We start from the raw sequence: 27,063 nt of genomic DNA, 5'->3' as shown, positions 1-27,063 counted from the left end.
CCATTAACCCAACACTGCCAAGTTCAACACTACCCCATGTTCCTGAGAACCTCATGTCCGTCCGTCCAACCCCTCCAGGGCTGGTGACTCCAGCACTGCCCTGGGCAGCCTGTTCCAATGCCCCACAGCCCTTTGGGGAAGAAATTGTTCTCACATCCAACCTCAGCCTCCCCTGGCGCAACTTGAGGCCGTTTCCTCTGCTCCTGGCGCTTGTTCCTGGGGAGCAGAGCCCGACCCCCCTGGCTCCAAGCTCCTTTCAGGCAGTTCAGAGATCAGAAGGTCTCCCCTCAGCTCCTGTTCTCCAGCTGAACCCCCCAGGTCCCTCAGCCGCTCCATCACACTTGTGCTCCAGCCCCTCACCAGCTCCGTTCCCTTCTCTCCACTTGCTCCCGCACCTCAAGGCCTTTCTTGGCGCGAGGGGCCCAGAACTCACCCCAGGATTTGAGATGAACAACAGAGGAAGCAGAAATCAGCAAATGGTCAGGAAAGCACAAGATGGTGCTGTCACTGAAGTGTCTTTATTGAACCACAACCTCCCTCTCTTCTGTCCTTGTTGCATTCAGAAGCAGCTCTGCTTTCTATTTTCACTTGAAGGATAAAGAGCTTCAGAATGGTTTATCTACCAATCCACCATACAACTGATAAGCAAAGCCTAGAAGAATCGCCCAAACAGACAATTTCCTTTCTCGACACCATCAACAGAACCAAATCCAGGCAACGCATAAGGAGTTGTCAGTTCAGCAAAGCTTTGAAATCATGGAGTGTTAGGGTGCATGGACTCAAGTTTCCTTACTCCACTTGAGGAAAGACCACATCTCAACCTCTTCTCACACCTGGGGACACAACAGCTATGCAAACACCGTCATTATTTTGTTCCCAGATGGTTTTACTATTATTTGTACTCTCCTTGAAACCCCTTTATAACTTCATAAAACCTTTTACCTTATAAAGTCTTCCTCCTCCTCTCTCTTGGGTCTCAGTTGCTTGGGCTGAGCCATGTTGCTCCAGTTGGGCAGGGATTTCAGGAGCCTGCTAATATCGTCGTCTTTAGCCCAGGACGCGCTGATCACCAGCTTTTCATCCGACTGCACGATGCTCCTACGGGGAAAGCGGCAACAATCACATTAGCGCGAAGCAAATTGTGCTTTTCACGCAATTCCGCGCCAATTCATTAAAATGCCGATCACACACAAAGGTGCATTAAGCATTAAGGAAAGAGTCCAAAGAAGAATTCAACAAAGTGCTGGTGTGAAGGGCACAGCAACATGGGTGGACAGGATACAAAATTCTCTTAAAACTCACAACTCTTTATGTGTTTTGACAGAGTCTCTAAGGGAAAAAGGGCCATATTCTTCCCACCCTTGAAATGGTTCAACTTGCAATCACTGACACAACCGGAGGAGGTCGTTCTGTAGCAGAAGAGAGGGAAGGTGTTTTCTCCATGGCTCATTTGTTCTTTGTGATCTCAACAGAGCACGGCAGCCGCTGCTGATGGTGTTGTGACTGCAACGTGGAAACCTGCCCAGGAAGACCTGGGTGGAAGCCACCAGCTCACCGCACACCAGCTGGTCCAGCCTGGGGACCAGGGCCGAAGCAACAAAAGGAAATGAAGGGTCCAGGATCTTCTCTTCAGTCATCCAAAATATCTAATAATAGAGATTTCAGCTAATTTTTATGTACGTGTGAAATCAAATTAAAGATTACAGCATATTCCGGTTATGAAGACTTTCGCTGTTTAATATTTTTGGCAGTGTAACTAATTTGAATCTCACTGGCAATTACAGGACACAAATGGGATGCTGTATTTGGAAAAGTCAATTTGCTGCCTGTTTTTTGTGTCAGGATTGCTCATGAACAACCAGCAGCATAGTCCTTGTCAATGTTTGCTACTTCACTGGCCACATTGGTGAGGAAGGAAAGTCCTCTCCCACTCTTGGGTTGTTCAGTAGACCACAAGGATCTGGGAGGTGTTTTACTACCTCTTAGAAAGGGCAAGTGGGAGTCAGGGCTGCTAGCATTTCTTTCTAGATCCTACCACCCATTGTCATCCATGGTGAGCATATCACAGAATCCCAGAATGTCAGGGGTTGGAAGGGCCCTGGAAAGCTCATCCAGTGCAATCCCCCCATGGAGCAGTAACACCCAGATGAGGTTACACAGGAAGGTGTCCAGGCGGGTTGGAATGTCTGCACAGAAGGAGACTCCACAACCCCCTGGGCAGCCTGGGCCAGGCTCTGCCACCCTCACCAGGAACAAGTTTCTTCTTATATTTAAGTGGAACCTCCTGTGGTCCAGTTTGAACCCATTACCCCTTGTCCTACCATTGGTTGTCACTGAGAAGAGCCTGGCTCCATCCTCCTGACACTCCCCCTTTCCATCCTGATCCCCATGAATGAGTCACCCCTCAGTCTCCTCTTGTCCAGCTCCAGAGCCCCAGCTCCCTCAGCCTTTCCTCACACGGGAGATGCTCCACTCCCTTCAGCATCTTTGTTGCTCTGTGCTGGACTCTCTCCAGCAGTTCCCTGTCCTGCTGGAACTGAGGGGCCACAACTGGACACAATATTCCAGGTGTGGTCTCCCCAGGGCAGAGCAGAGGGGCAGGAGAACCTCTCTGACCTACTAACCACCCCCCTTCTAACCCACCCCAGGTACCATTGGCTTCCTGGCCACAAGGGCCCAGTGCTGGCTCATGGTCACCCTGCTGTCCCCAGGACCCCCAGGTCCCTTTCCCCTACACTGCTCTCTAATAGGTCATTCCCCAACTTATACTGGAACCTGGGGTTGTTCCTGCCCAGATATAAGATGTAAGACTTAGTTTAAATTTCCTGAAAGGTGTGTTTTGATCAACAAACAGAAACAGAAGTGATAACACACTGCGTATATATGGTTTGAAAAGGAAAACGGTGAAAAGGGCATTGAGATAGGAGCTAACGTTGACCTATCTTGAAGCAGAGCACCACCATGGAGCACCTTTAACTCGTTTCAGCTACCACCAAGAAAACACCTCTGCTCAGTAAGTACACAGGATTTGTGAAAATGAATTTGTCACATTACATAGAAATTCTCCTTCTCTTTAAATTTCATGTCCAATCTGCCGCGGACAAAATAATGAGTTTTGTTTCCAGCCACAGAAGACCTTGCCATCAAAATCTCACTTTGGCTTTCTGCTGTTGTTGGGAACTTGGTGTTTTTCCACTCCTGAAAAAATACCTCTTTTTTCACCCTGGTAAAAACCGAGGGGAAAAATAAAGCTCCACCAGAATCTCTGACATTTGTAATGGAAAAACTGAATTTGATGATATCTGGCCATTTCTCTGCCAAGGCAAGACAACTGTTCCATTGAATATATTACCCAGTGCTTTGTCCTCTCTGGATTTAAATGACTAAAGTAATAGTCTCCTTCCCTTGGGAGTCTATTTCACAGTTGAACAAATTTAACTCTCGGACCAAAAAAAAAACCCTGATACTGTGCTCGTGTTTTATTTTACTCAATTTCATCCCATTACGCCCCGTTATTTCCCCTTCCAGCAGCCTCAGCTCTCACCACTTCCACTATTTACACTCTTCAATTATTTACAGCCTTATCACAGCCCCTCAGATGCAAGTCATCTTTGGGAGTCTTCTGCTGGAGTTACGCAGAGGACAGAGCTACCTCTCTGTTTTATGATCCTTATTATCTGCCGTCCTCAACAATCTGGTTGCTTTTTGGAGTAGATGTTGGGGGAGGACAGAGGGTAGGCTGTTCATCTGCTATAGCAAGTTACAAACTGAGCTTGGTATCCTTGTTCTTCTAGGGCCGGGGTTTTCTGAGAGCCTCACCCACACAATTCCTGCTTTTCTCACCTTTCGGCAATGTGGTACTCACGGGTCCATGAATCACCGGAGCCCAAAATCAAATTCTCCATTGAAATCAATACAGAGCTTCAAATTAATCGATGCTAGGACACCACCACCACTCCATGGGTCCCTTGGAATTATGTCCCCATTATTTCCCATGGGGGGTGGTCAGTAGGTCAGAGAGGTTCTCCTGCCCCTCTGCTCTGCCCTGGTGAGACCACACCTGGAATATTGTGTCCAGTGGTGGCCCCTCAGTTCCAGCAGGACAGGGAACTGCTGGAGAGAGTCCAGCGCAGGGCAACAAAGATGCTGAAGGGAGTGGAGCATCTCCCGTGTGAGGAAAGGCTGAGGGAGCTGGGGCTCTGGAGCTGGACAAGAGGAGACTGAGGGGGGACTCATTCATGGTTACAGATATATAAAGGGTGAGTGTCAGGAGGATGGAGCCAGGCTCTCCTCAGTGACAACCAATGATAGGACAAGGGGCAATGGGTTCAAACTGGAACACAAAAGGTTCCACTTAAATTTGAGAAGAAACTTCTTCCCGGTGAAGGTGCCAGAGCCTGGCCCAGGCTGCCCAGGGAGGTTGTGGAGTCTCCTTCTCTGCAGACATTCCAACCCGCCTGGACACCTTCCTGTGTAACCTCATCTGGGTGTTCCTGCTCCATGGGGGGATTGCACTGGATGAGCTTTCCAGGGCCCTTCCAGCCCCTGACATTCTGGGAGTCTGTGATTGCAACACCTCTTAATTTTTATTCACAGGTTGGTTTTACTTGAACCACCCCCTCATTAAGGAAGATGTTAAAGAGGGTGGTACATCCCCCAGTCTCCGTTAGACGCCCCATCAATTACAGACTCCTTTTTCTTTCTGGCATCTCAGCCAGTTTTCAACCTCCGTAACTTCTATCAATGTCAATTTAATTCGGGTCCTCGAGTAAATTATCACAAGACGGGATGACATGTTTGAGTACAGCTCAAAACGCTTCCTTTCAAACGCCCCCCCCCCCCCGCTTCTCCCCAACTCCTATGCAATTATTCCTGCTGCTCTAATAGGGTTACTTGCTACCACCAGTGCCATAAGCAACTAATTAATTCACAGCTCAACGGGCCAAGGAAAACACCATCTGTTTGTACCCAGGAGCGGGTCGGGAACGAGTGTAACACTTACACAGGTGACGGCAGGAGGGTTCACCCCACCACAGCTCATTGGGTTCTATCCAGAAAGCATCTGCTGGTGGGAATGGGCCCAGGTTTGCACCACCGGGGCCAGAGCGAGGGGGAACATCCCTGGACACAGCTGGGGAGCCATGGCTTTTCATTAGGAAAACATCTGGGGGCTAATTGGACTCCGATGCCTTGTGCCAAATGTGTTGTTGAATTTTTGGCCAGGGTGACGTTTCCACGCTGAGCACTGATCTCACTGCTAAGAGTTTAAAAGCAGCATGTGCCAGGTACCTAAAGGCCTGAGAGAGACCGATCCCTGCCCTAAAAGAATCAAAAAGACAGCTTAAAACCAAAATATTAATTCAAGAAGGGAAAGATACCAATAGGAAGTAGCAACCTGAGTGGCAAGAGTGAGTAATCCTATGTGACCGCAGATTCCACACCTTAGACAAATTAATCTGCTCCTCATTTCCTTATCAATAAAAGGGGCTCAATTTTAGTTTGCCTGGTTGGAATGCAGGAACTGTGATTCTTTTTTCCATCATTTGGAGAGATTCAGGCCCCGTTTTACCCCATGTAATTTTATAGATTCAGCTGAGATGGTTCATCCAGGAGGCTGGTTGGTCACCACAAGTTGCCTTCACAGCCGATGGAGAGAGCTGAAGCACATTTAATTAAGACAAATCACTCTTTGGAGATGTCCATCTCTTTTTTACAGGCTAAAAACAGTCATTTAGGTGACTGGTGACTCAGACTTTTTGGGTAGGTTGACAAACGTACAAGAGGATGGTTGTCCAAGGGAGAGAAGATGAAGATTGATAAGAAGGAGGTGGACGCACAGGACAGACCTTAAACTTGGTCAGTAAAACAAGAATGTGCAATTTCAACATGAACATAACTAAACACGAGGCCAGTTGCTGTAGAAAGACATGGAAAGAGATTAGTTTAGCGCTCAAGACGGCAAAACTCAGCCGAGAAGGGTGTTGTCAAGAGAGTAAAAGGAAATACCCATGTTAAGGGCAGCCACCCCGAACTGGTCAGGTTTTTCCCTGTCCCTGTGATTCCTTCTATGGCTTTTCAGTATTTCCCAAAGCCTTGTAAAAATGGTTTAACTGTATAGACTTAACCCATGAGCAGAGCGGCTTTCATAGAAATCTGCTGAGTAAGCAGCTGGACGTGGGCTGGAGAAGACTTAAGAAAAGTGCCACGAACACAGCACAAGGTTTTGTGGCTCCGTCTCCCATTTGTGCTTTCATTTTAATCCCCAACCCCTCATAAAGTTGTCAGAAAACATAACTCACGTTGGCAAACAGTTCGTGTCAAACTGAAATTGCACTTCTTACAAACAGGTAATTTGCAGAAGACATCTCACCTAGATCAGATTAAATATGCTTCTGAAATTTGTCATCAATTAAACCAAGAAAATCTGTGCTTGTTAGAAATGCCCAATAGAAATGCCCAATCCAATAGAAATGCCCAAAGCTACAGAAATGCCCAATCCATTCATAACCAGCTCTGTTAGGGTTGGTGTGTTTTGGTGTGGGTTTTTTTTTTGCATTCACTAGAAAAATCAGCGCCAAATGGAAATTGAACACGAAAAATCTCAGCTGTGCATTTCTTAGCACTGACGTCCTGACAGAGCTGCCTGTTCTGCAAAGGACGCAGAATTAAACAGCCTCGCTTTGCTAAGCCTGGATTTGAATACATGTTTGCTCATATTCCCCTCCAAGGAACACACGGGGAACGAACAAATGCCACGTGCAAATCTTACATAAACCATCTCTCCGGCTTCTCAAATTCTCACTGTCTCAACATCTCCAGAACAAACACACGCTCTTTGTTACAACACCTTCGCCCCATCGCATCAATTCGCAGCTCTAAGGGGTTTGTTCTGACATGAAGCAGCTAGAAATGATCCTTCCTCCACTAACTTCACCAACAAGAGGATTTATCCATCTCAAACACCCGAGGAAAACCCCGCACGGAGCGTATGGACACGAGATCCCTGCAGAGGGCACAACGTCCCCGCGGATCCAGCCGGGAAAGCATCATTTGAAATGTATCTAGATTTCTATTTCTGTCAGTCATTTGCTAGCAGCAAAACGAGAACATTTCCTGTTTTTCCTCCTGCTGCAATCAGGATATTGCCAAATTAGGGCTGTCCTAATTACTCCTCAGCAGGTGCCAAATCCAGGAATGGTATCAGCAAAGGAAGAAGGAAGGAAGGACCTTTAAGTTCAAGCCAAATAAATTACATCTATTGTTTGGCTCAAGTCGGGGAGGTTTCATATAAAATATGAGCATTTTGGACAACGGCACAGGCACAGTTACCAATTTACACGGGCGCTCAGGCGAAGTTTAGCCCACATATGTGCTCACTGCTATTGTTGGCATTATTAATAATAATAATGAGCCCATCCGCAGCCGCTTGCCAGATGAAGCTTCTCCTGAATGAAACCAGGCAATAGGAAATAATTTCTTAATGTTCTTGGTCAGAAAACTCAAGGGGCTTTTTTCAGCCTCCCCTGCTATCGTCAGCCTCAATTAGCCATTAAAGGAGATTATGTATAGCAGCTATTATAGCTCATATTGCCGCAGCATCTTTAGTAGCTTTCAGTGCAAGTATTTATCCCCGCGGCGTGGGACATGGTCCTGGCCCCCTCTCCAGAAAACAGCCATTTACAGTTGGGGAATTGGGATGTACACAGAATAAGTTATTTATCCGTGTTTACGCTGGAAATCTATGATAAAGCAAGTACCCAAAGGACTCAAACACTACAACCCAGTGTGTTAAGCCAGGGTGATCACGCTGCATTTCAGTTTCATGGTTGGGAAAGCAGATCTCAGATCACCCAAACACACTGATAAACGAATCCCAGGACAGAGCATTTGATGACTCCTTGAAAGAATAAGTCCATGGAAAGTTTCACAAAACCCAGTGTGTGCGTATCTATGTGTTGTGGTTACTAATTCCTAAATTGTCACGAGATCTGAATACCCAAATCTCAACATAATTAATTAAAATATAGCCGAATCTCTTGGGAACACTTAAATGGAAGGATCTGACTTGCTCGACAAGAAAGCAATAGCTATACACAGCTTTTTGTGTTAACCATGATGCCTTACACTCTCCATCTCCAACCTAAGGTCACCTTTTGGCTGATGAAGAGACAAGCCGTGTGGTTTCTAAACTCTACTACCAGTATCATCCATGTTTAAAGAGCCTAAGCCACAGTGCGATGTGCACAAAGTCACTGGGAAAGCAAGACTCTTCACATACCACTGATCACCGCTCCAGATTTTTCCCCACCTAGAAAGTAACATACTTGACCATCCCAGCAGAGACGATTTCTAGAAGTAACTCCTTCCTACTCATGACAAAATAGCAAAAAGCTCAAGAGTATCTCCAGAATACATTGGTTTCCAAGCCTGCTGGTACCTGTAGGCAAGGGTGCAGGTGTCCTTGTACTCCTGGAGTTTCACACACACCATGTTGAGGAACTGATCTGAATACGCGCTCAAGTCGTGCATCAGGTTCATCAGGTCTTGAACGGTCTTCTCCACAATCACCGTGCTCTGGAAACAAAAAGAAAGCGCAAGTATGAATAGCGTGAATCTTAATTTCAGCCTTCTCATGTTTTGCTAATTAGCGTCACAGATGCAACCGTGCAGCTGATGCTTCCCGACACCGAGCAGATGCTGGAGCAGCCTGTGCCACCGAGTGACGTAAAACAGAACCAAGGAGGAAAAAGCAGAAACCAAGAGATGGAGGAGAGCAGCTCAGGGCTTTGAGTATCACGTCTGAAAGAGTATGGATTTTTTTCCATAGGCTGAGGAGCAGTGGAGTTCACCAGGTCTTTCCTTCAATGGGTGACACCTCAAACTGCAGAACTGTGATTTTTAGAGGAACCAGGTACTCGCAGCTTCACTAAGTTCTTCTTGGACTTGCAAATGCCCAGCATTTCAACCTGAGCAATAATTTTGGACTTACAGATCGCAGACTATCCTCAAGACAAAGGATTTTACCCAATACTCCCATTCGCACAAGCTGCCGGTGTCTGATGTTTAAGTAGCACCTTGAAATGCCTTTGTCACCCCAAGCAGTGTATTTACAACCATAGGAACAAGGCAAGTCTGCAACCCAAAAATCCTGCTCCACACCCTATAGACGAGAAAGTCTGGATGGCCTGCAAAAGGAGGTAACATATATCTGATAAAGTTTGATATTCAAACAGTTCCATATGACTTTTGGGATTTCTGAGGCTCCCCAAGGTGATTTGGTGCAGTTTGTATTTATGACATTGCAATGCTGCTGTATTTAATTTGGTTGCTAAAACAACATGGAAGGAAAGTTATCAAAGTCCTTGGTTGATATAAATTTAATGTAATATTAGGCTTGGTAGAGTGAAGGGTTATTCTTGAGCTTTGTGCAAAGGCAAAGGAGGAGACCGAAGTGTTTGGACACCCTGGTTTGTTTGAGAAATTATGGACTCAGATTTACATGGGGGGATCCCAGGGACTTGGAGAGAGCTGCACCAAGGCTGAATTTACCCCCTTCTCTGGGTTAATCACGATGTGGAGTTAGTGACTCAGTTGTTCACAGAGCAAAACCTCATCAAACCCCAAATTGCCGTCCCTGCCACATCCCGACAAGCCCAACTTCCATCTCTCTATTGATTTCCAGATTAAAGTGCGGCAGCATTGCCCTGATCCATAATCCTGCTCCTCCGGAGTGACCCCGTGAGTGACAGGAATTGATTCTGCTCCGCTACCTGTCCCCGATTGGGTAAAAAAAAGCATCTGCAAACCTCATCCTCATTCAGAGCACAGGGCTTGGAAGCATGTGGGGGTTTCAATGAAGCCTTAGTCACCGCCTGAGCTGTTCCTGATACGTCCTTGGCTCATAACTGCACTTGGAGCTAAAAAAGAACCCCAACCTTCTCTTTGGTTGCTCTTTTATCATATTAAGCTTGCTCTTAAGCAAATCGCAGGAATTAATAGATCTTTCATATTGTAATTAGCAACAATTTGGGATTATTTTGTCCAAACAAAAATGTAGTCTGCCAGAGCTGCCTCTCAGATGCTCCTGTTTATGCTGCTTCTACTGTTATTACAAGTATCTCTGTTCTAATAAATATTCAGTTCCACCCTGGGGTTGACGAACAGGGAGGAGAACAACCAACCCTACGGGGCTGGCAACCCGGAGTCATCGCGAGCAAGTGAAGCAGACGATGGCACGGAGAGGCTGCAGCAGCCGCCGATGCTGTCTGCACAGCGATGGGCTCCGAGGTGTGAGCACAGCTCATCGGCTGCAGGACTCAAACAGCACCCGGGCTCTTTTCTATCCCGGCTTGGCTGACCCCAGCGTTTTAACAATCCACCCAAATCCTGCTAAAGTGGGAGACTGACCTGGCACCTCTTACTTGAGACTAAACTCAAGATCACGCTCAAGACCTCGTGTCAAAAAAGGCCTTGAGGTGCTGGAGCGAGTTGAGAGAAGGGAGCGGAGCTGGTGAGGGGCTGGAGCACAAGTGTGATGGAGCGGCTGAGGGACCTGGGGGGTTCAGCTGGAGAACAGGAGCTGAGGGGAGACCTTCTGATCTCTGAACTGCCTGAAAGGAGCTTGGAGACAGGGGGGTCGGGCTCTGCTCCCCAGGAACAAGCGCCAGGAGCAGAGGAAACGGCCTCAAGTTGCGCCAGGGGAGGTTGAGGTTGGATGTGGGAACAATTTCTTCCCCAAAGGGCTGTGGGGCATTGGAACAGGCTGCCCAGGGCAGTGCTGGAGTCACCAGCCCTGGAGGGTTGGACAGACAGACATGAGGTTCTCAGGACATGGGGCAGTGCCAGGGGTGGGTTATGGTTGGTCTCGACGATCTTGAGGGTCTTTTCCAACAAAAAGGATTCTGTGATTCTATCTTTGGACTGATAAATGAAAATTACCGAGTAATTTGAGGAAATTAGATCCACCAGGTTAGAGGTAGGGCATAGTCACACCTTCATTGAATTTGAGCTGGTTAAGGAGCTGCTGGCCTTCAACCTTCAAGCACTGACAACTTGAATCAGTGCAGCAGACGGGCTTCACTTTACTCCTACAAGGCTCAAAAGTGCTGCCGTGGCCGCTGTTTGTCTGCCAGCAGAGGAAAAGGCGACTCTCCAACCTGCTGACGTGAGCCACCAGAACATCTCGACAATCTTAAAGGTCTTTTCCAACCAAAATGATTCTATGGTCCAACCAAAATGATTTCTACCAAAACAATTCCGACTGCACAAATGGAAAATAGAGAAGTTGCTGTGCAAATTGAATCCAAATCTCTTTCAGGGATGTGATCCTGATCCTTAAGGGTGAGGCACTGAAGTTAACACTTAGGGAATATAAAATAAGAAATCAAAAAATCCTTCCTAACTCATGTAACTGGAAGGCAAAGGCAATTTTTCTCATCTTTGCATAGACAATCAAACTTTTTGGTTTTACATGATACTTCACTGGCGAGATGTGGGTGGGACTTCCAGCCCATCGATGCTCTCAACTGATCTCTCTTGCTCACCAGGGATCTGTCCTTCCAGGCATCCTCGTGTCACCTTCATGAGGTGGGGCCACCAAAGAAAGAGGAATCAAACCCGGCCTCGATCTGCCCCATTTCTATTTCTTTACATAACTCAAAATGCAAAAAAAACAACTAAAAAAATCCAAAGACTGTATGTTAAAAGAGGTTTCTATGTAGTTTCTCCCACTTACTTTCTGCTCTCTACAACAACATTAAAATCACAGCTAAGCTCCTGCCAATTTTAGAATAAGGTCTTTTGATTTAAAGGAAATACAAAGCTACTCGCATGATTTAAAAAAAATAATAATAAAAGAAAGAAAAAAGGCCATTACCATATGAAAGAAGACAGTCCCGGCTATGTAATGGTTATTTTTCTGTAACATTTCAACCTTTCCCAAAGCAAACCTGACACATCTGCATGTGTCTCTGGGGACGCCATGCATTAGGATGCATTAGGCCATGTTAATAAAGCTGGATTCGTTAGCTGGGCCAGCGCGGGATCTTCTGAAATGAAAGGCAGCGCACGTATTATCAGAGAGCCGCAATCCAGTTGCCTCTAACCCATCTGGATTCATTAACGGCAGATGGGTACGATCAAAGCATAATTTTACAGCGAGGTGCTTCAGTGAAGCCTTTTAAAGAAACCCACGCTAACAAGGAAACGCGTCCGCCGAACAGTATTCATTCCCTCACACCTGAAAACGCCGCGTGGGGCTGAATCCCAACACCGCGCTGAGGGGATCATTCATTACTCCTACAGCACGCCGGGGGGAAGGCTTTAAAAGGGTCTCAAGGCTACTAAAAATAAAACGGAATTCCTTCTTATGACCTCCTGTCCATTAGCTACTGTCCAGCCAATAGAGTAACACAGTGCAGCACAACTCATTATTAACACTGTGGGCTTTGTCTTTAATGTATTTTGCAAACATTTGTCATTGCTCCTTGATATAGTCCTTATTCTCAGTTGTGCTGAAGCTTCGGGTAACTTAAAGCAGCTCCAGGGTGGGAATAATTCACTCTCCAACCGTAGGGCTTCCGCCAGTGATGGAGAACAAGCAGAACAAGAAGAACTATTTGAATAATACCTTTGGGATTATTGTCTTGTGCAACCCCACCTGAAGTTTTAAAACGCCTGAATTCCTCTACAGCAAGAGGGCGCTGGATGTAAAATGGTGTAGCTGGAGGTATGTTTGTTTTCAAGGGTCCCTTAAAATGCAATTTCAATACAATAAAACTGTTTCCCCGACGCACAGAAGCTCAAAACAACAGCTCAAGCCCACACAAACCTCCAAGTTTTCAACCTGTTGTTTTGTTTTCTGCAACTCCTTGCCAAGTAACACTTAGATTAGAGGAACAATCTCCCCTCTGTATAGTTTTTATTATTGTTTGCAGAAATCACAGCTTCTCCCATGCCCGTTCCCTTGGTTCATTTTCAAAGACGGGGATGTACCTGTGCAGGGACGTCTTCACCATGCGACGGGCTCTTGAAAACACAGCAGATGGAAGAAGAGACCTTGGCACTGGAAAGGTTGTCGATTATTAGTATATTATTGCCCATTACTTAAAAATCTCCTTGAGATGCCTTGGCAGAGGAAGGCACCAGATGAGTGCAGGACGTGGCTGCCTTAAAGGGAAGAATAAATAAAGCCTAATCTAATTTTTAAGCTGGAGCATAGCTGACACCTTATGATTTAAAAAGTGCTATAGGGAGCGCAACTGTAATTAAAGACAGGAGAGGTGAGACAGAAGGTTTTCAAACCTCTTCAAACTCAGTGCTGACCCACAGCTCCAGGTTTGGGACCGTTTCCAAAGTTGGTTATGTCTCACACTGACACTTTGATTTGCAACATTTCTTCATTCATTTTCTTGTTTTAGTTTTTATTAGTTTCTCAGCCACCCCTGAAAATGGTAAATTCACAGCATCTGCCTTTCCAAAGCATCATTCATCCTCCTTTCCGTGCACTGAGAAGGTGTGTTCAGCAGATGGCTCCAGTCACACACACTGGGGCATTAGTCTTTGGGGAAGAGACACAAATACTTAATCACAGTATCATAAGATAATTTGGGTTGGAAGGGACATTCAAATCTCCCTCAGTTCCCCCTGCCATGAGCAGGGACATCTTCACCAGCTCAGGTTGCTCAGAGCCCCGTCCAGCCTGGCCTGGGATGTCTCCAGGGATGGTTCATCCACCACCTCTCTGCCCAACCTGGGCCAGGCTCTCACCACCCTCACTGTAAAAAATTTCTTCCTCATGTCCAGCCTGAACCTCCCTCCTTATTTTAAACCATCACCCCTTGTCCTATCACAACAGGCCCTGCTCAAAAGTCTGCCCCCATCTTTCTTCTTGGCCCCTTTTAAGTCCGGAAAGGCCACACTAAGGTCTCCGCGGAGCTTCTCTTCTCCAGCTGAACACCCCAACTCTCTCAGCCTGTCCCCAGCAGAGCTGTTCCAGCCTCGGATCATTGCTGCAGCTCCTCTGGCCCCTCTCCAGCAGGTCCATGTCAGAGGAAAAATCCTTCGCCTGCCCCAGCAGGAACACACCCTCGTACAGATTTGTTCTGCCCGATGCAGCCCTCACCTGTCGCAGGTGCCCTGTGCCGTGTCACCATCCATTATGGTGACAAACTTCCCCACAGATTGCTCTGGTTCTTCCCGTGGAGATGGGGTGCAGAGTTGGAAGCTGCACTTGGAAAGGGGGTGGCTGTGGTTTAGGACATCGTGGAGTGTCTCCTTTTCTGCCGGGAAGGTTGGTGTTGCTATCTTGTTGTACCTGTGGGTGTCAGGCTGATTCCTCACTCTGCGATGAGTTGCAGAAATGAACTTGCAGAGGTTGGGATGGAGACGACGAGCTGATGGGTACATGGTGAAAGCAGGATCTGTATCCGTCTGAATGCCAGCATAGCATGGGGTGATCTCCCAGCATCTCATCACTGGGCTCAAACATTTCGCAAGGCCATAACCCAGGGTTCTGGAGGGATGTTCTGGCTCAGGAACCCCAACATGGTCCCTGGTGCCATCCGTGGACCAGGGAAAGCCACACGCTGGGCAAGTCCCCTCTTTAACCAAGATCCCAAAGAAAGGACATCCACCAAAGATCCATTTCACCTTCTTTTCTCATATCAAAACTTCACTCTTCCTTGTTCCCCTCTGGGTCCACTTTCCATATTGTAGCGTTGGCCATTTCCATCCCTCCTCTCCAAATCTCCAAAATCTCTGCCGGGTACCGCACCAGCGTAATGCCATAGGGCGCAATGAGATATGACGGGACTGTGGAGAGAGGACTGAGTTTGATGTGCTCTCGGATACTGGCCTGGCATACAGAACTCTGCCCAAAAGTGTGTAGTTCCCCAAATACCATATAGGATCCTGGGTCCAGGATTCAGGATCTGGTCTTATTTTACTATTATTTTAGCTAGTACCTGAAGGACAGCTACAAAGAAAACAGAAGTTCTCTCATCACAAGGAGCCAGATGGAGAAGACAAAGGGCAATGGGTACAAGTTGCACTGGGAGAGTTTTCATCTTGACATAAAACATATTGACATAAGACATTTTTTACAATGAAAATAATCATTTGCTGGAACAGCCTCCCCAGGGACATGGTAGAGTCCCCATCACTGAAGGTTTTCAAGATGTAGCTGGAGAGGGTGCTGGATAATTTCATCTAGGCTCCTCTTCCCATGAGAGGTTGGACCAGATGATCCTTCCAGGTCCCTTCCAGCTTGGGCTGTTCCATTCTACGATTCATTAATATTACAATTAATTTTATTAGGACATTTACAGAGACTAACGGGCTTTCAGCAGCTGTGGGAGCTTCGCCAAAATCCCACCCAAGCCAATGAGCTCTAAAATAGGAAACCCACTGTGCTGGAGCTGCCTCCCCGTCCCACGTCCCCACCTGCCAACCCCGTGCACCCTGACCCGCGATGCTCCGCAAAGTTGGGCTGCCAGGCGCAATTTGGTTCTTCTGTTGTCAATTAATAACGGTTCGTTAATCGGTGGGCAGGTGAAACGGAGCTTGGCAGCGACCTCCCAGCACGTGCTTCGCTTTATCAGTTGAGCTGTTTAAATACCCCGCCAGGCTCTTGCGAGCTGATAAAGAAAGTGCTGTCAGAGCCCTGAAGGGCAATGGAAGGTGCGAGATAAAAACCACAAATGCATTTACTCCCTTTGCCCAAATTCCAGCAGTTTAACGAATATCTCAGGAGGGTACTAAAACATCTATCCTCTCATCTCATTAGATGATACTACATGTTGGTAGAGATGGAAATTATTCAAAAGTGAAAAACACAAGATGGGGACACAATTTCATCTGAATATTGAGATAAACTGGCTGTTTAAACCTCATAGATCTCTAAAAAATAGGCAACATAAGCCCCGTGGCCAGGGGAACGGGCACGACCTGGGTGCTGCCAGGGAACCAACCTGCACCCCCATTTCATCATATCAGCTCTGCGGTTACCCCCGCTAAAACAGAACTAAAAAACAACCCTGAAGCAACTAAAATATATGGGTTTTTTTTAAGCTAACTGAGGAAAGATGATAGTTGAAATTGCCTTTTTTACTGATTAGTGGTTATTTCACACTGAGCGATAAGGGGGCTTTTCAATTTGTTCTCTTCTGTGGCACATCCAAGGCTTACAAAGAGCTGAAGTTTTTAGTATGTATCGATTCAAATAGGTGTTTAAATGCAAAAAACCCTCTTTTTACGGTCTCAAAATCTGATAGCCCGCTTTCCTCATACAGTAGTTTTCTTCAGCAAAATTCATTATTCCGGTATCAGTTGTGCAGAGTCCTGCCCGTTGCTATGGTTATACTACATCCTACTACAACTTCGCTTCACAAATACTCCTAACTTTGAGACATTCTTTTTTTTTAACTGTAACTCTGCCTGTTTTTCTTTTTATGGGCTTTATTCTGAGAGGTCTCGAGTGTTTTCATCCCCACAGATGCAAACGGGAGTCTGGGATATGCTGTATTTCTCTCTCACCTTTAAACACGGGACTGCAGCAACTAAGTGAGTGTACAAACAAGGTCTTGGGTAGTTCTTATTTACCTGGCGCTGTGTGATCCAGAAAACGTTTGCTCCAGTGAACTAGAATATTGATGAAGAGAACACGCACCATAAAATCTGCTTATTACTATATTACCTTTGATCACACAGAACTGTTTTCACAGAATCCCAGAATGTCAGGGGTTGGAAGGGACCTGGAAAGCTCACCCAGTGCAATCCCCCCATGGAGCAGGAACACCCAGATGAGGTTACACAGGAAGGTGTCCAGGCGGGTTGGAATGTCTGCACAGAAGGAGACTCCACAACCTCCCTGGGCAGCCTGGGCCAGGCTCTGCCACCCTCACCCCGAACAAGTTTCTTCTCATATTTAAGTGGAACCTCTTGTGTTCCAGTTTGTACCCATTACCCCTTGTCCTATCACTGGTTGTCACCGAGAAGAGCCTGGCTCCATCCTCCTGACACTCACCCTTTCCATATTGATCCCCATGAATGAGGTCACCCCTCAAGTCTCCTCTTCTCAAAGCTCCAGAGCCCCAGCTCCCTCAGCCTTTCCTCACACGGGAGATGCTCCACTCCCTTCAGCATCTTTGTTGCCCTGTGCTGGACTCTCTGCAGCAGTTCCCTGTCCTGCTGGAACTGAGGGGCCACAACTGGACACAATATTCCAGGTGTGGTCTCCCCAGGGCAGAGCAGAGGGGCAGGAGAACCTCTCTGACCTACTGACCACCCCCTTCTAACCCACCCCAGGTACCATTGGCTTCCTGGCCACAAGGGCCCAGTGCTGGCTCATGGTCACCCTGCTGTCCCCAGGACCCCCAGGTCCCTTTCCCCTACACTGCTCTCCAACAGGTCATTCCCCAACTTACACTGGAACCTGGGGTTGTTCCTGCCCAGATTCAAGACTCTACACTTGCCCTTGTTATATTTCATTAAATTTTTCCCTGCCCAGCTCTCCAGCCTGTCCAGGTCTCTGATGGCAGCACAGCTTCCAGTGTCACCACTCCTCCCAGCTTGGTGTCATCAGCAAACTTGCTGACAGTCACTCTATTCCCTCATCCAAATCGTTGATGAATATATTGAATAATAGCAGCCCCAGCACTGCCCCTGAGGCACTGCACTAGATCCAGGCCTCAACTGGACTCTGCCCCATTGACCACGACTCTCCGGCTTCTTCCCCTCAGCCAGTTCACAGTCACCTCACTACCCCGTCATCCAGGCCACACTCCCTCAGTTCAGCTGTGAGGATGCTGTGGGAGACTGTGTCAATGCCTTACTCAAGTCAAGGCAGACCACGTCCACCGCTCTGCCATCATCCATCCATCTTGTTATGTCCTCATGCTTACTTCCTCTAAACACTATACTCAGTATTTAGGATTTCACAGAGCCCATGATTTGAACACACGAGCTTCTATTCTATACAAAGTTAACGTTAACTGCGGCCAACCTGCTGAAGTCCGGTAAGTGCACAATCCATCGCAACTATTTAAAGCACAGAAAAAAGGACACTGCCATGAGTATTATCCAAATACGCTCCGCAATAATTTAGAAAAAGGTAAGTGATACTCATCGGCTCTGCAATTTGAGCAAAAGCCTGCAGAGTCTAAAAGCTCATGTGCCTCTTCTGCAATACATGAAGCCAAATCCTAAAGCCGGGGAAGATTAGAGAGGAGGCACAATGACTGCGGTTATGGCTGGATGGGATTTTTCATCATATTCGTTGTCCAAATTTGAGACAGGTTTGTGCTCCAGACTCTGCTTCACATCAAGGATAAGTTTTCTTAGGAAGATTTCCCCCATTTCTAATTAAACTGAGCCCCTTCTTACAGCATGGAAGGTCAGAATCAGCCAGTTTCTACATTCTTTCTCACATCATATAGGACCGCAACTTAACATCTGGGTTGCAATTCAGCTCTTCTTCGCTATTCTTACTGACCCCTGAAGACTGATGATCACTCAAGTACAAGACTATAGATCATTTGCACCACCAGAAAACAATTTTGCCACCATCAAGACAGAACGATGTGCCTACATAACTACACGTGAACAGCTTTTCTTCAATGAGAAATGCTCCACTCAACCGCCTGCTCTGGATGAATGGGACTTGATGGTTATCAAGACACTTGTCCTGTGCAGAAAACTGCACAGAAAATGGAAAAAAAGAGTTTTCTTTTTGACCCCCTGAGTGTCTATGACATTAAAATGTTTTTCAGGTTCCTTATTTATTTCATTTAAGCCTTCTAAACCAGCCACAAGCAGACGGGAGCTGAAGCTGGATGGTACCAGAGCAGAAATGAGTTATCTGTTTTTAACAGTGAAGGTAATTAAGCACACGAGCTCTCTGTAAGGCTCTAAGTCAAGCACGGCCGCTTTTCAGAAAGATAAGCTACATTCAAACTGGAGTTTTGGACCCAGTGCAGAAGTAACTGGGTGAACTTCTATGGCTGATTATACTGGAGGTCAGACGTATTTATTCTGATTTTGAGCTCAAATAGATTCCACGGCAAAAGATGCCCAAGGTATGCTTAAACACAACAACTAACCAAACAAAACCAGCTTAGAATCATAGAATCATTTTGGTTGGAAGAGATGCTCAAGGTCATCGAGTCCAATCATAACTCACCCCGGTGCTACCCCATGTCCCTGAGAACCTCATCTCTGTCTGTTCAACCCTCCAGGGATGGTGACTCCACCACGGCCCTGGGCAGCCTGTTCCAATGACCGACAACCCTCTCCGTGAACGATTTTTCTTCATATCCAATCTGAACCTACCCAACTTGAGGCCATTTCCTCTCATCCTATCACTTGCTACTTGGGAGAAGAGACCAACACCCTCTTTGTTATGCCAGAAGCTCTGAGACAGAAATACCTGCAAGCAGAGGAATTTTCATCTCCAGAACTAGCAATTGGAATCTGTCCTCCAAAAAGACACTATTCAAATCTCCCGAATTCCCCAGAAAACGGGAATTCGCAGCACATCAACTCTTAGCCAGTGGCCAGGAGCTTGCCAAAAAAAGGATTTGATTTAGCAGGTCTATCATGCTGAAGATGGAACATAGAATCATAGAATAGTTTGGGTTGAAGGGACCTTCACAGCTCACCCAGTTCCCCCTGCCATGAGCAGGGACATCTTCAGCAGCTCAGGTTGCTCAGAGCCCCGTCCAGCCTGGCCTGGGATGTCTCCAGGGATGGTTCATCTACCACCTCTCTGGCCAACCTGGGCCAGGCTCTCACCGCCCTCAGCAGAAGCCACTGAGCATCCCCTGCCCAGGTGGTTCTCGCCTCCGAAAACACGCTGAGGTTAATCACAGCCGTGGGACTCAAGTATCCACTTGAGATGCCTTTCAATAGTCTTCAAACAAACATATGCGCATCCCGAATTCCAAGCAGGCCGCTCACTCAGCATTGTTACGAGCTTAAAAAACAGGACATGCACAAGTTAACACCTGGATAAGGACTTTCCTCCATCTATTTCCATTGCAGATCTACGTGTGCGGCGCAGGAGATGAGCTGGGAAGGAAAAATGAGGGTGCACATGGGGGAAAGTTTGTGACAGTCCAATCTCCCAGCCTTTCGATGATTCTCCCAACTGGCACTTGAGACATTTAAATCTTCACAGAACGATACAGTAGTAAATGCGTAATAAGAAATACCGCTGCCTTGGCAGGGAGATGGACTGGAGAACTTAATAGGTCTTTTGTATCTCTCACTTCTCTGATCCTGCTGAGTTCTGTAGCTATTATTAAAGGCATTTTTTAAGGTATTTTAATTTACTCCTCTAAATGGATTTCCATTCATTCACTCCCACCAAGTGAATGTTGTCAGGGACATTAGCAGCATGATAAAATAGCTGCAGCTTCATGCTGGTTTTAATGTGTTACATACACAAGAAAAGTCATTAGCTCTTACCCTTTAATATACCCTCTTTACTGCTGCATAACTGTTTATCACTCAGAAGTGCCAGGCACCGGCCACACTCTTCCTTTATTAATCAATACACATTTGTGCAAGGCTGCAATGAAAAGGAATAATATCCAGTTATTTCGAGCACAGTTTGTACTGCGGGAACTGAAAAGCTCGTCCCTGACATTTTCAGCCCCCCCGAATATTCCCAGAAGTGGCTCTTCTTCGGATTTTTACACAACTCACCCAATTACAGGTAAACTCGCGCCACGGTGACGATTTATTTCCCCTGTGCTGAGTGGCAGGTTTCTTTCTCCTTTGTAATATCTGCTCCAGAACACCATTAGCAGCTGCAACACCATACAAATGGAACGTGGACAATGAAATTAATGATGCTCAGAAGCAGGCCTTCCATTTTGGAAATAGAATGAACCTAGTTTTTTAATAAATGTTTTCATATGGCTAGCCCAGGTTGAAGAATAAGACCCATCTGTATGATTTTTATGAATACTCTATGTGCTGCAAGGTCTATTTTCTTCAGTCTTGGAGGCCCATCATTTAAAATATACTTACTTATTAAAAATATCTTGCTAGAGAGAGGGCAAATGTGTTCCATATGGAAGAGAGATGCTCCTGGAAAGACACAGCGACCACAACAAGGGCAGCTGGTTGATGCAGAAACAAAAGCAATTGGAAAAAATAGGTGGAGAATGGCTGAACGCCCAAAAGATGATGATGTTGTACCTCCGGATTTATTCCGTGCATGTGGACACCAATGCAAGGGCTGTAAATAGGATCTAAATTCAACGAGAATTAATAAAAATGCAACGGATCACTAGAAAGAAAATGGCCAAATAAATACATGAGCGACATGTAATGGCTTAATTCACCCAGAATGAGCTCTAAGAGCAAACCCAGGGTGAGCTTCTGGGATCAGAAGGAGGATATTTCACTGGAATTACAAGACAAATTGTCCGATTTTGGAACAAGTGTCCCGAAACCTCACTTTCAGGGCTCAATGACAACACAGAGTGACAAGGCCAATGTCACCAGTGGCTTTCTAGAAGGTAACACCCAATGCAACACCCTGAACGACACAGGTCACTTAAACCTCCCATTTCTGTCCCACTCTTCATTAACTCAACAGTAATTAATGTGATTAAAAACTATTTTCCAAAGCTATCCTTGGGAAACATGAGGAGAGTGCAAAGGTCCTACATGAGGGTCCAGCCAGCTCCACGCAATCAATTCAACGCCTATTGAAACATCCAAAAGTACATTAAAATTGGCAGTTAATTTAACGTATTGCTTTCTGTGGATGTTATTTTTGCTAAAACCCTTAGCATGTTGGTTTTGTTGAGAACTTGTTGCCAAATGCAATGTAATTTTATGCGCGGAGGGCTGGACGTGACTGTTGACAACAATGACTGATGGACCACATCAACAACCACCATCTCCCAGAGAGCTGCCTTTAAGTTGGAGCTATTAGATTCTGCAAAGCTGATTTTCATCTTAATTTTAAAGGAAAAAAATTAGATATATATATATACACACATATAAGGGGAATTTACATCTCAATGCACACAAGAGGCCAGAGATGGCCAGAGGACAATTTGGTTTCACAGCAACTTCTGATGTTTCTAATTTAGGTTGCGCCCAATAGAATGGGCAAAATCAAGACTTCTTCCACATTTCTATTAGAACAGACCTTTGCTGAAACGGTATTTATAGAGGAAACAGATCTCTGCCTGTCTCAACGGTTAGGAAACCAATAGAAAGGAGATAAATATTTCTCCTAGACCAATTGGTCAGCAGAAGGACTTGAACTTGGATGCCTTCTTGCCAACGCCCTGACTCTCCAGGACAAGAGAGACATTGGACTCCTCAGCTCTAATTTCCTTCGCTTCCAAAGGATTTTGAACAGATATATTGCTGGTATGGAGAAATCATGATACAATGCCTTCCAACCACCTCCAGACACAACCTTAGTAGTGCTGAGGTCTTCTCAGAACAGTTTCCCCGGCTCCTCCTCCCAAGTACGATGTAAAGGTAAAAATTAACACACATACATGACTACACGCACAAATAGATCTTAATATCCTTAGTCTAGCAAAATTTTGATTTTATGAAAACCATGGTATTATGTAGAGCTTCCTAAGTTGGAAACTACAACAAGATCAAGTGTCTCTTCTCCTGCCGAAGGAAGCAGAGGAATTAAAAGTTCTATAGTTTCAGTTATTCTGTTTGTTCACTTTTCTGCATTTACTCTTGTGGCATGAGCAGGGTTCAAGTCGACCAATTTAAGGGCAACTCAGGGTGTCCTTGCACAGTATTGGGGCCCAGCACCAGCCCAACGGGGAATCCGTAGAGTTAAGTGCTCTGTCCAAAAAGCAAAGAGAGGAGAAAACTCATACATTGCACATGACGGTATCACTTCTGATTTATTCCATAAATTAAGCCTTGTGTTCTACACATCAAAGACGAAGGAGATCACAGTTCTGTCCCTGGATGTCCCCAAAGGATTATTTGAAATTCCTCATGCATGGAGATGGTGAGCAGCTCGCTCCAAGTATCCGACAGCTTGTATTAACGTTGCATTAATCAAAACCCAGTGACCACTTAAAACCCCCGGAGATTCAGGTCTGCCAAACTCTTCTGCTCAGAAGATGGGAGAACAGACACCACCAGCCTTTGATTCTTGCAAACAGAAGCAGCAATTACCATGAGACTCGCGGGCTGGGTGCAAGATCTAACCAGCATCAAACCACTATTTTCTCCTGATTGAATAAAGCTACTTTGCCTCTTCTTGACTCAGCCCCCACCTGATGATGGGTCCAACCGTGGGACCATTTCTGAAGCAGGATGCTCCCAAGTGTGAGCCATGGTGGGAGGATGGGAAGCAAGAAAGCTGTGTACATGTACCACACTTTTTGGGAAGCAGCGATGAATTTGGAAAATGCCATTAGCCTGCAGGGTGTTTTCCCTTTCAGACTGACCATCTCCAGTAGGAAAGGTTGGCCACACCAGTTTAAAACAGTGTGGGAATGGGATCACTTGGACATATATGGAGAACCTCATAGATGGGGCACAGCAAAGCAACTTATCTTATTCACATAGAGAGGGATGGAAAAAGAAAAGCTCTCACAGAGCTCCATCTTTCAACATGAACCAAGGTCTGGATGAGGGCCAAGCTCTGCAATACATACTTGTGGTAGGAGGCAGTTGCACTGTTTGCCCGGCACTGTAAAATGAAATGTCATGTGTTGAGGAACGTTCCTATCGATAAACCCTGAATTACATGTCAGGGGAACCCCCACTTCACCCAACTTTGTCCTGCCCCCCTTTCACAGCCACAATATCCAGGTGACAAGACCCCAACTATACTTCACCAGGATTTGCCTACAGACCTCTATGTTAATCCAATAAACCAAACTCAAAGCAAACAAGTATTGTGTTGCGCTTCACAGTTTCCCACGCTATGTGATGAATATTTCCACCCTTCCGAGCTGCCTGCAAGGAGCAAAAAGAACTAAACGAGCTCCTCAGTGGTTTAGCAACCATCTGCTCGTAGCTCAGGATTTCTGTCATAGCAAAGAAATGCAAAACCCTGCACAACCACAAAAATCCTGCTTCCGAAATGCAGCAGAAGGGCAGCGTGAAAAGGTTGTATTTTCCCCTCAAATCACATCCTAGAAGGAAAAAACATCAAATTGTGAAATGAAAGACCCACTGGGTCAGCTCGTTACGAGAGACGTCGAATAACGGCGGAGATGTCGTTGTTCAATCCCCAGCCAGAGCTGTAATGAGCAGCCCCACTCAGCAAATGGTCTGGATGATACTATAGATCTTCCCTTCCCATCTTCACTTGTGCATCATTTCCTGACAGTCCCATCTCCCCTTCCGAGCAGATGGCTCCCTACAGCACATCTTTCAGAGACCTCCCAGGCACTTATGGATGGCAGAGAATGAGCATTTTGTTTTATCGCTTGCTCATACATTATTTTCCCCCATGCTAATGACAGTCAAGTTATTGTCCTGTGAATAAATCCATTTAGGCCTCACAATGTTGGCTGCGAGTGGGAAGGCGAAGGGAGCAGAGGAAGCCAAACTTGGCACCAGCAGAGCACAGATCGAGTCAGCCACAAAACATTCATCTATTAACCAAACAGCAGCATTTCCAAACCCAGCAGGGCCACAGCGGAGCCCTGCTGGGAAACAGAAATTAACTCTGAATGGAGATAATTTGTCTCTTGAATGTTGTCATATTTGCAAGATCTCTCTGGCAGTGCCGTTGCTGCTAAGAGGAGTAATCTTGCCGACAAGTGAACCAGATGAGACGCAAGCTTTATCGGGAAGCCAGGTGGCACTCACGATCGCTCGTGCCGTCCTTCTGCCTCTAAGAAAAGCTCTTGAAATGCAAAGAGAGTGGCGGAGAAATTTGTCTTTGACATCAAGACGTTGCTGCAATTAATGGCAGCCGGTTTGATTCAGTTCCACGGAGAAGGAGCAAATTAAAGTAGATTAGTTACTACCAGACTACTACTCAGTTCCTGTTGGCTTGGGTTTATTTTTGTTTCGTTCTTATGCAGAGGAAACATTTTTTTCTTACCTAATAAAAAACATGGGTGAGCCTTATGGGAAACGTGCATCAGATGTGCTGAGGCAATGGAAGTGCTGAAGAAATGGGACAGTTGTCCCATTTGGAGTTTGTAGAGGGGAAGAAGCAATTAGAGATTATGCTACTGCCAACTAAGCAAAAAATATGGGAATTTTCAGAGAGCAAAGAGTTGTTTTAAATGTTAAGTGCTTAAAAGGTGAGATGTGTTACTGAAACACAGGGTCAAGTCGCATGGAGCCAGGCTCTTCTGGGTGACAACCAATGGTAGGACAAGGGGTAATGGGTTCAAACTGGAACACAGGAGGTTCCACTTAAACCTGAGAAGAAACTTGTTCCTGGTGAGGGTGGCAGAGCCTGGCCCAGGCTGCCCAGGGAGGTTGTGGAGTCTCCTTCTGTGCAGACATTCCAACCCGCCTGGACACCTTCCTGTGTAACCTCATCTGGGTGTTCCTGCTCCATGGGGGGATTGCACTGGATGAGCTTTCCAGGGCCCTTCCAACCCCTGACATTCTGGGATTCTGTATTCACAAGGTTTCTTCTTCCAGCAGCATCGCTGCCTATTGCCACAGAGCACCCTGATGAAAAGGGGAGGAAATGTTCCTGAAATGTCCAGCTCTGAGAGCAGCCAGGCCAAGCTGTTTCTCAAGAAACCAGCCCCACAACTACAATGGCAAATTTTGCAACTTCTGTGTCAAGAGAAACCAATAACTGGTGGATTTAGGCCCGTTTAGCAATGGGAATGAAATATTCTATTGCAGACGTCTGCTCTCAAAAATCACTGGTCGCATGGGCTGCAAAGACACTCCTGATTGCCCTTCTGCACTGAAGATGCTGGACCACACAGCAAGGTAAAATACTATTCCATCACGCCATTTTGACAGCCTGGGAATGCCCACACCCCGTGTTAATTCAGCATCTTGATGGCCAATGGTGAACTGAAGCAAGTAGCACAAGGATCACAGAATCACAGAATGGCTGGGGTTGAAGGGACCTCTGGAGATCATCCAGTCCAACCCACCTGCTAACGCAGGGTCACCAGAGCAGATCACACAGGAAGGTGTCCAGGTGGGTTTGAATGTCTCAGAGAAGGAGACTCCACAACCTCTCTGGGCAGCCTGGGCCAGGCTCTGGCACCTCAAAGGAAACAAGTTTCTCCTCATATTCAGATGGACTCTCCTGTGCTTCAGTCTGTGCCCGTTGCCCCTCATCCTGTCATTGGGCACCACTGAACAGAGTCTGGTCCATCCTCTGACACCCACCCTGAGATATTTATAACCATTGATGAGATCCCCTCTCAGCTTCTCTTCTCCAGCTGAACAGCCCCAGCTCTCTCAGTCTCTCCTCATCAGAACGATGCTCCACATCTCTAAATACTAAATTACTGCTGCAGGAAGCACCTCTGGTCAGCTACACTTTCTAAAAGATTAATAAAGGAGGAGAAGAATCCATAAGGTTTAGAGAACAAGTCCTGTAAGGAGCAGCTGAGGGACCTGGGGGTTCAGCTGGAGAACAGGAGCTGAGGGGAGACCTTCTGATCTCTGAACTGCCTGAAAGGAGCTTGGAGCCAGGGGGGTCGGGCTCTGCTCCCCAGGAACAAGCGCCAGGAGCAGAGGAAACGGCCTCAAGTTGCGCCAGGGGAGGTTGAGGTTGGATGTGGGAACAATTTCTTCCCCAAAGGGCTGTGGGGCATTGGAACAGGCTGCCCAGGGCAGTGCTGGAGTCACCAGCCCTGGAGGGTTGGACAGATGGAGATGAGGTTCTCAGGACATGGGGCAGGGACAGGGGTGGGTTATGGTTGAAATTGATGATCTTAAAGGACTTTGCAACTAAAATATTCTACAATTCTATAAGCATCAGTGTGATACAACTACAGCTCTCAGTCAGCTTCTCAGCCGTGTCTAATCTTCTGCAAGAAGCCAGAAAGTGTTTTTGAGTCCAGGAAAGGTTGAACCAGATGATCCTTGTGGTCCCTTCCAACCCCTTATTCT

General features: G+C 46.4%; 1 protein-coding gene across 1 annotated transcript in view; it reads right to left on the bottom strand.

The window, feature by feature from the left end:
* The window catches only part of EXOC4 (exocyst complex component 4), a 427,343-nt gene that overhangs the window by 75,700 nt on the left and 324,580 nt on the right, over positions 1-27,063 (bottom strand). Inside the window, exons 12-13 of the mRNA XM_005504316.3 lie at positions 8,438-8,574; positions 943-1,098 (exon numbers count right to left, since the gene is read on the bottom strand). Of these exons, the coding sequence (XP_005504373.2) occupies positions 943-1,098; positions 8,438-8,574 (293 nt within the window). The remainder of the gene's footprint in view (positions 1-942; positions 1,099-8,437; positions 8,575-27,063) is intronic.

Source organism: Columba livia, chromosome 1 (assembly GCF_036013475.1).
Source record: "Columba livia isolate bColLiv1 breed racing homer chromosome 1, bColLiv1.pat.W.v2, whole genome shotgun sequence".
Taxonomy (NCBI): Eukaryota; Metazoa; Chordata; class Aves; order Columbiformes; family Columbidae; genus Columba; species Columba livia.
This window is presented reverse-complemented; position numbering and strand designations above follow the sequence as displayed.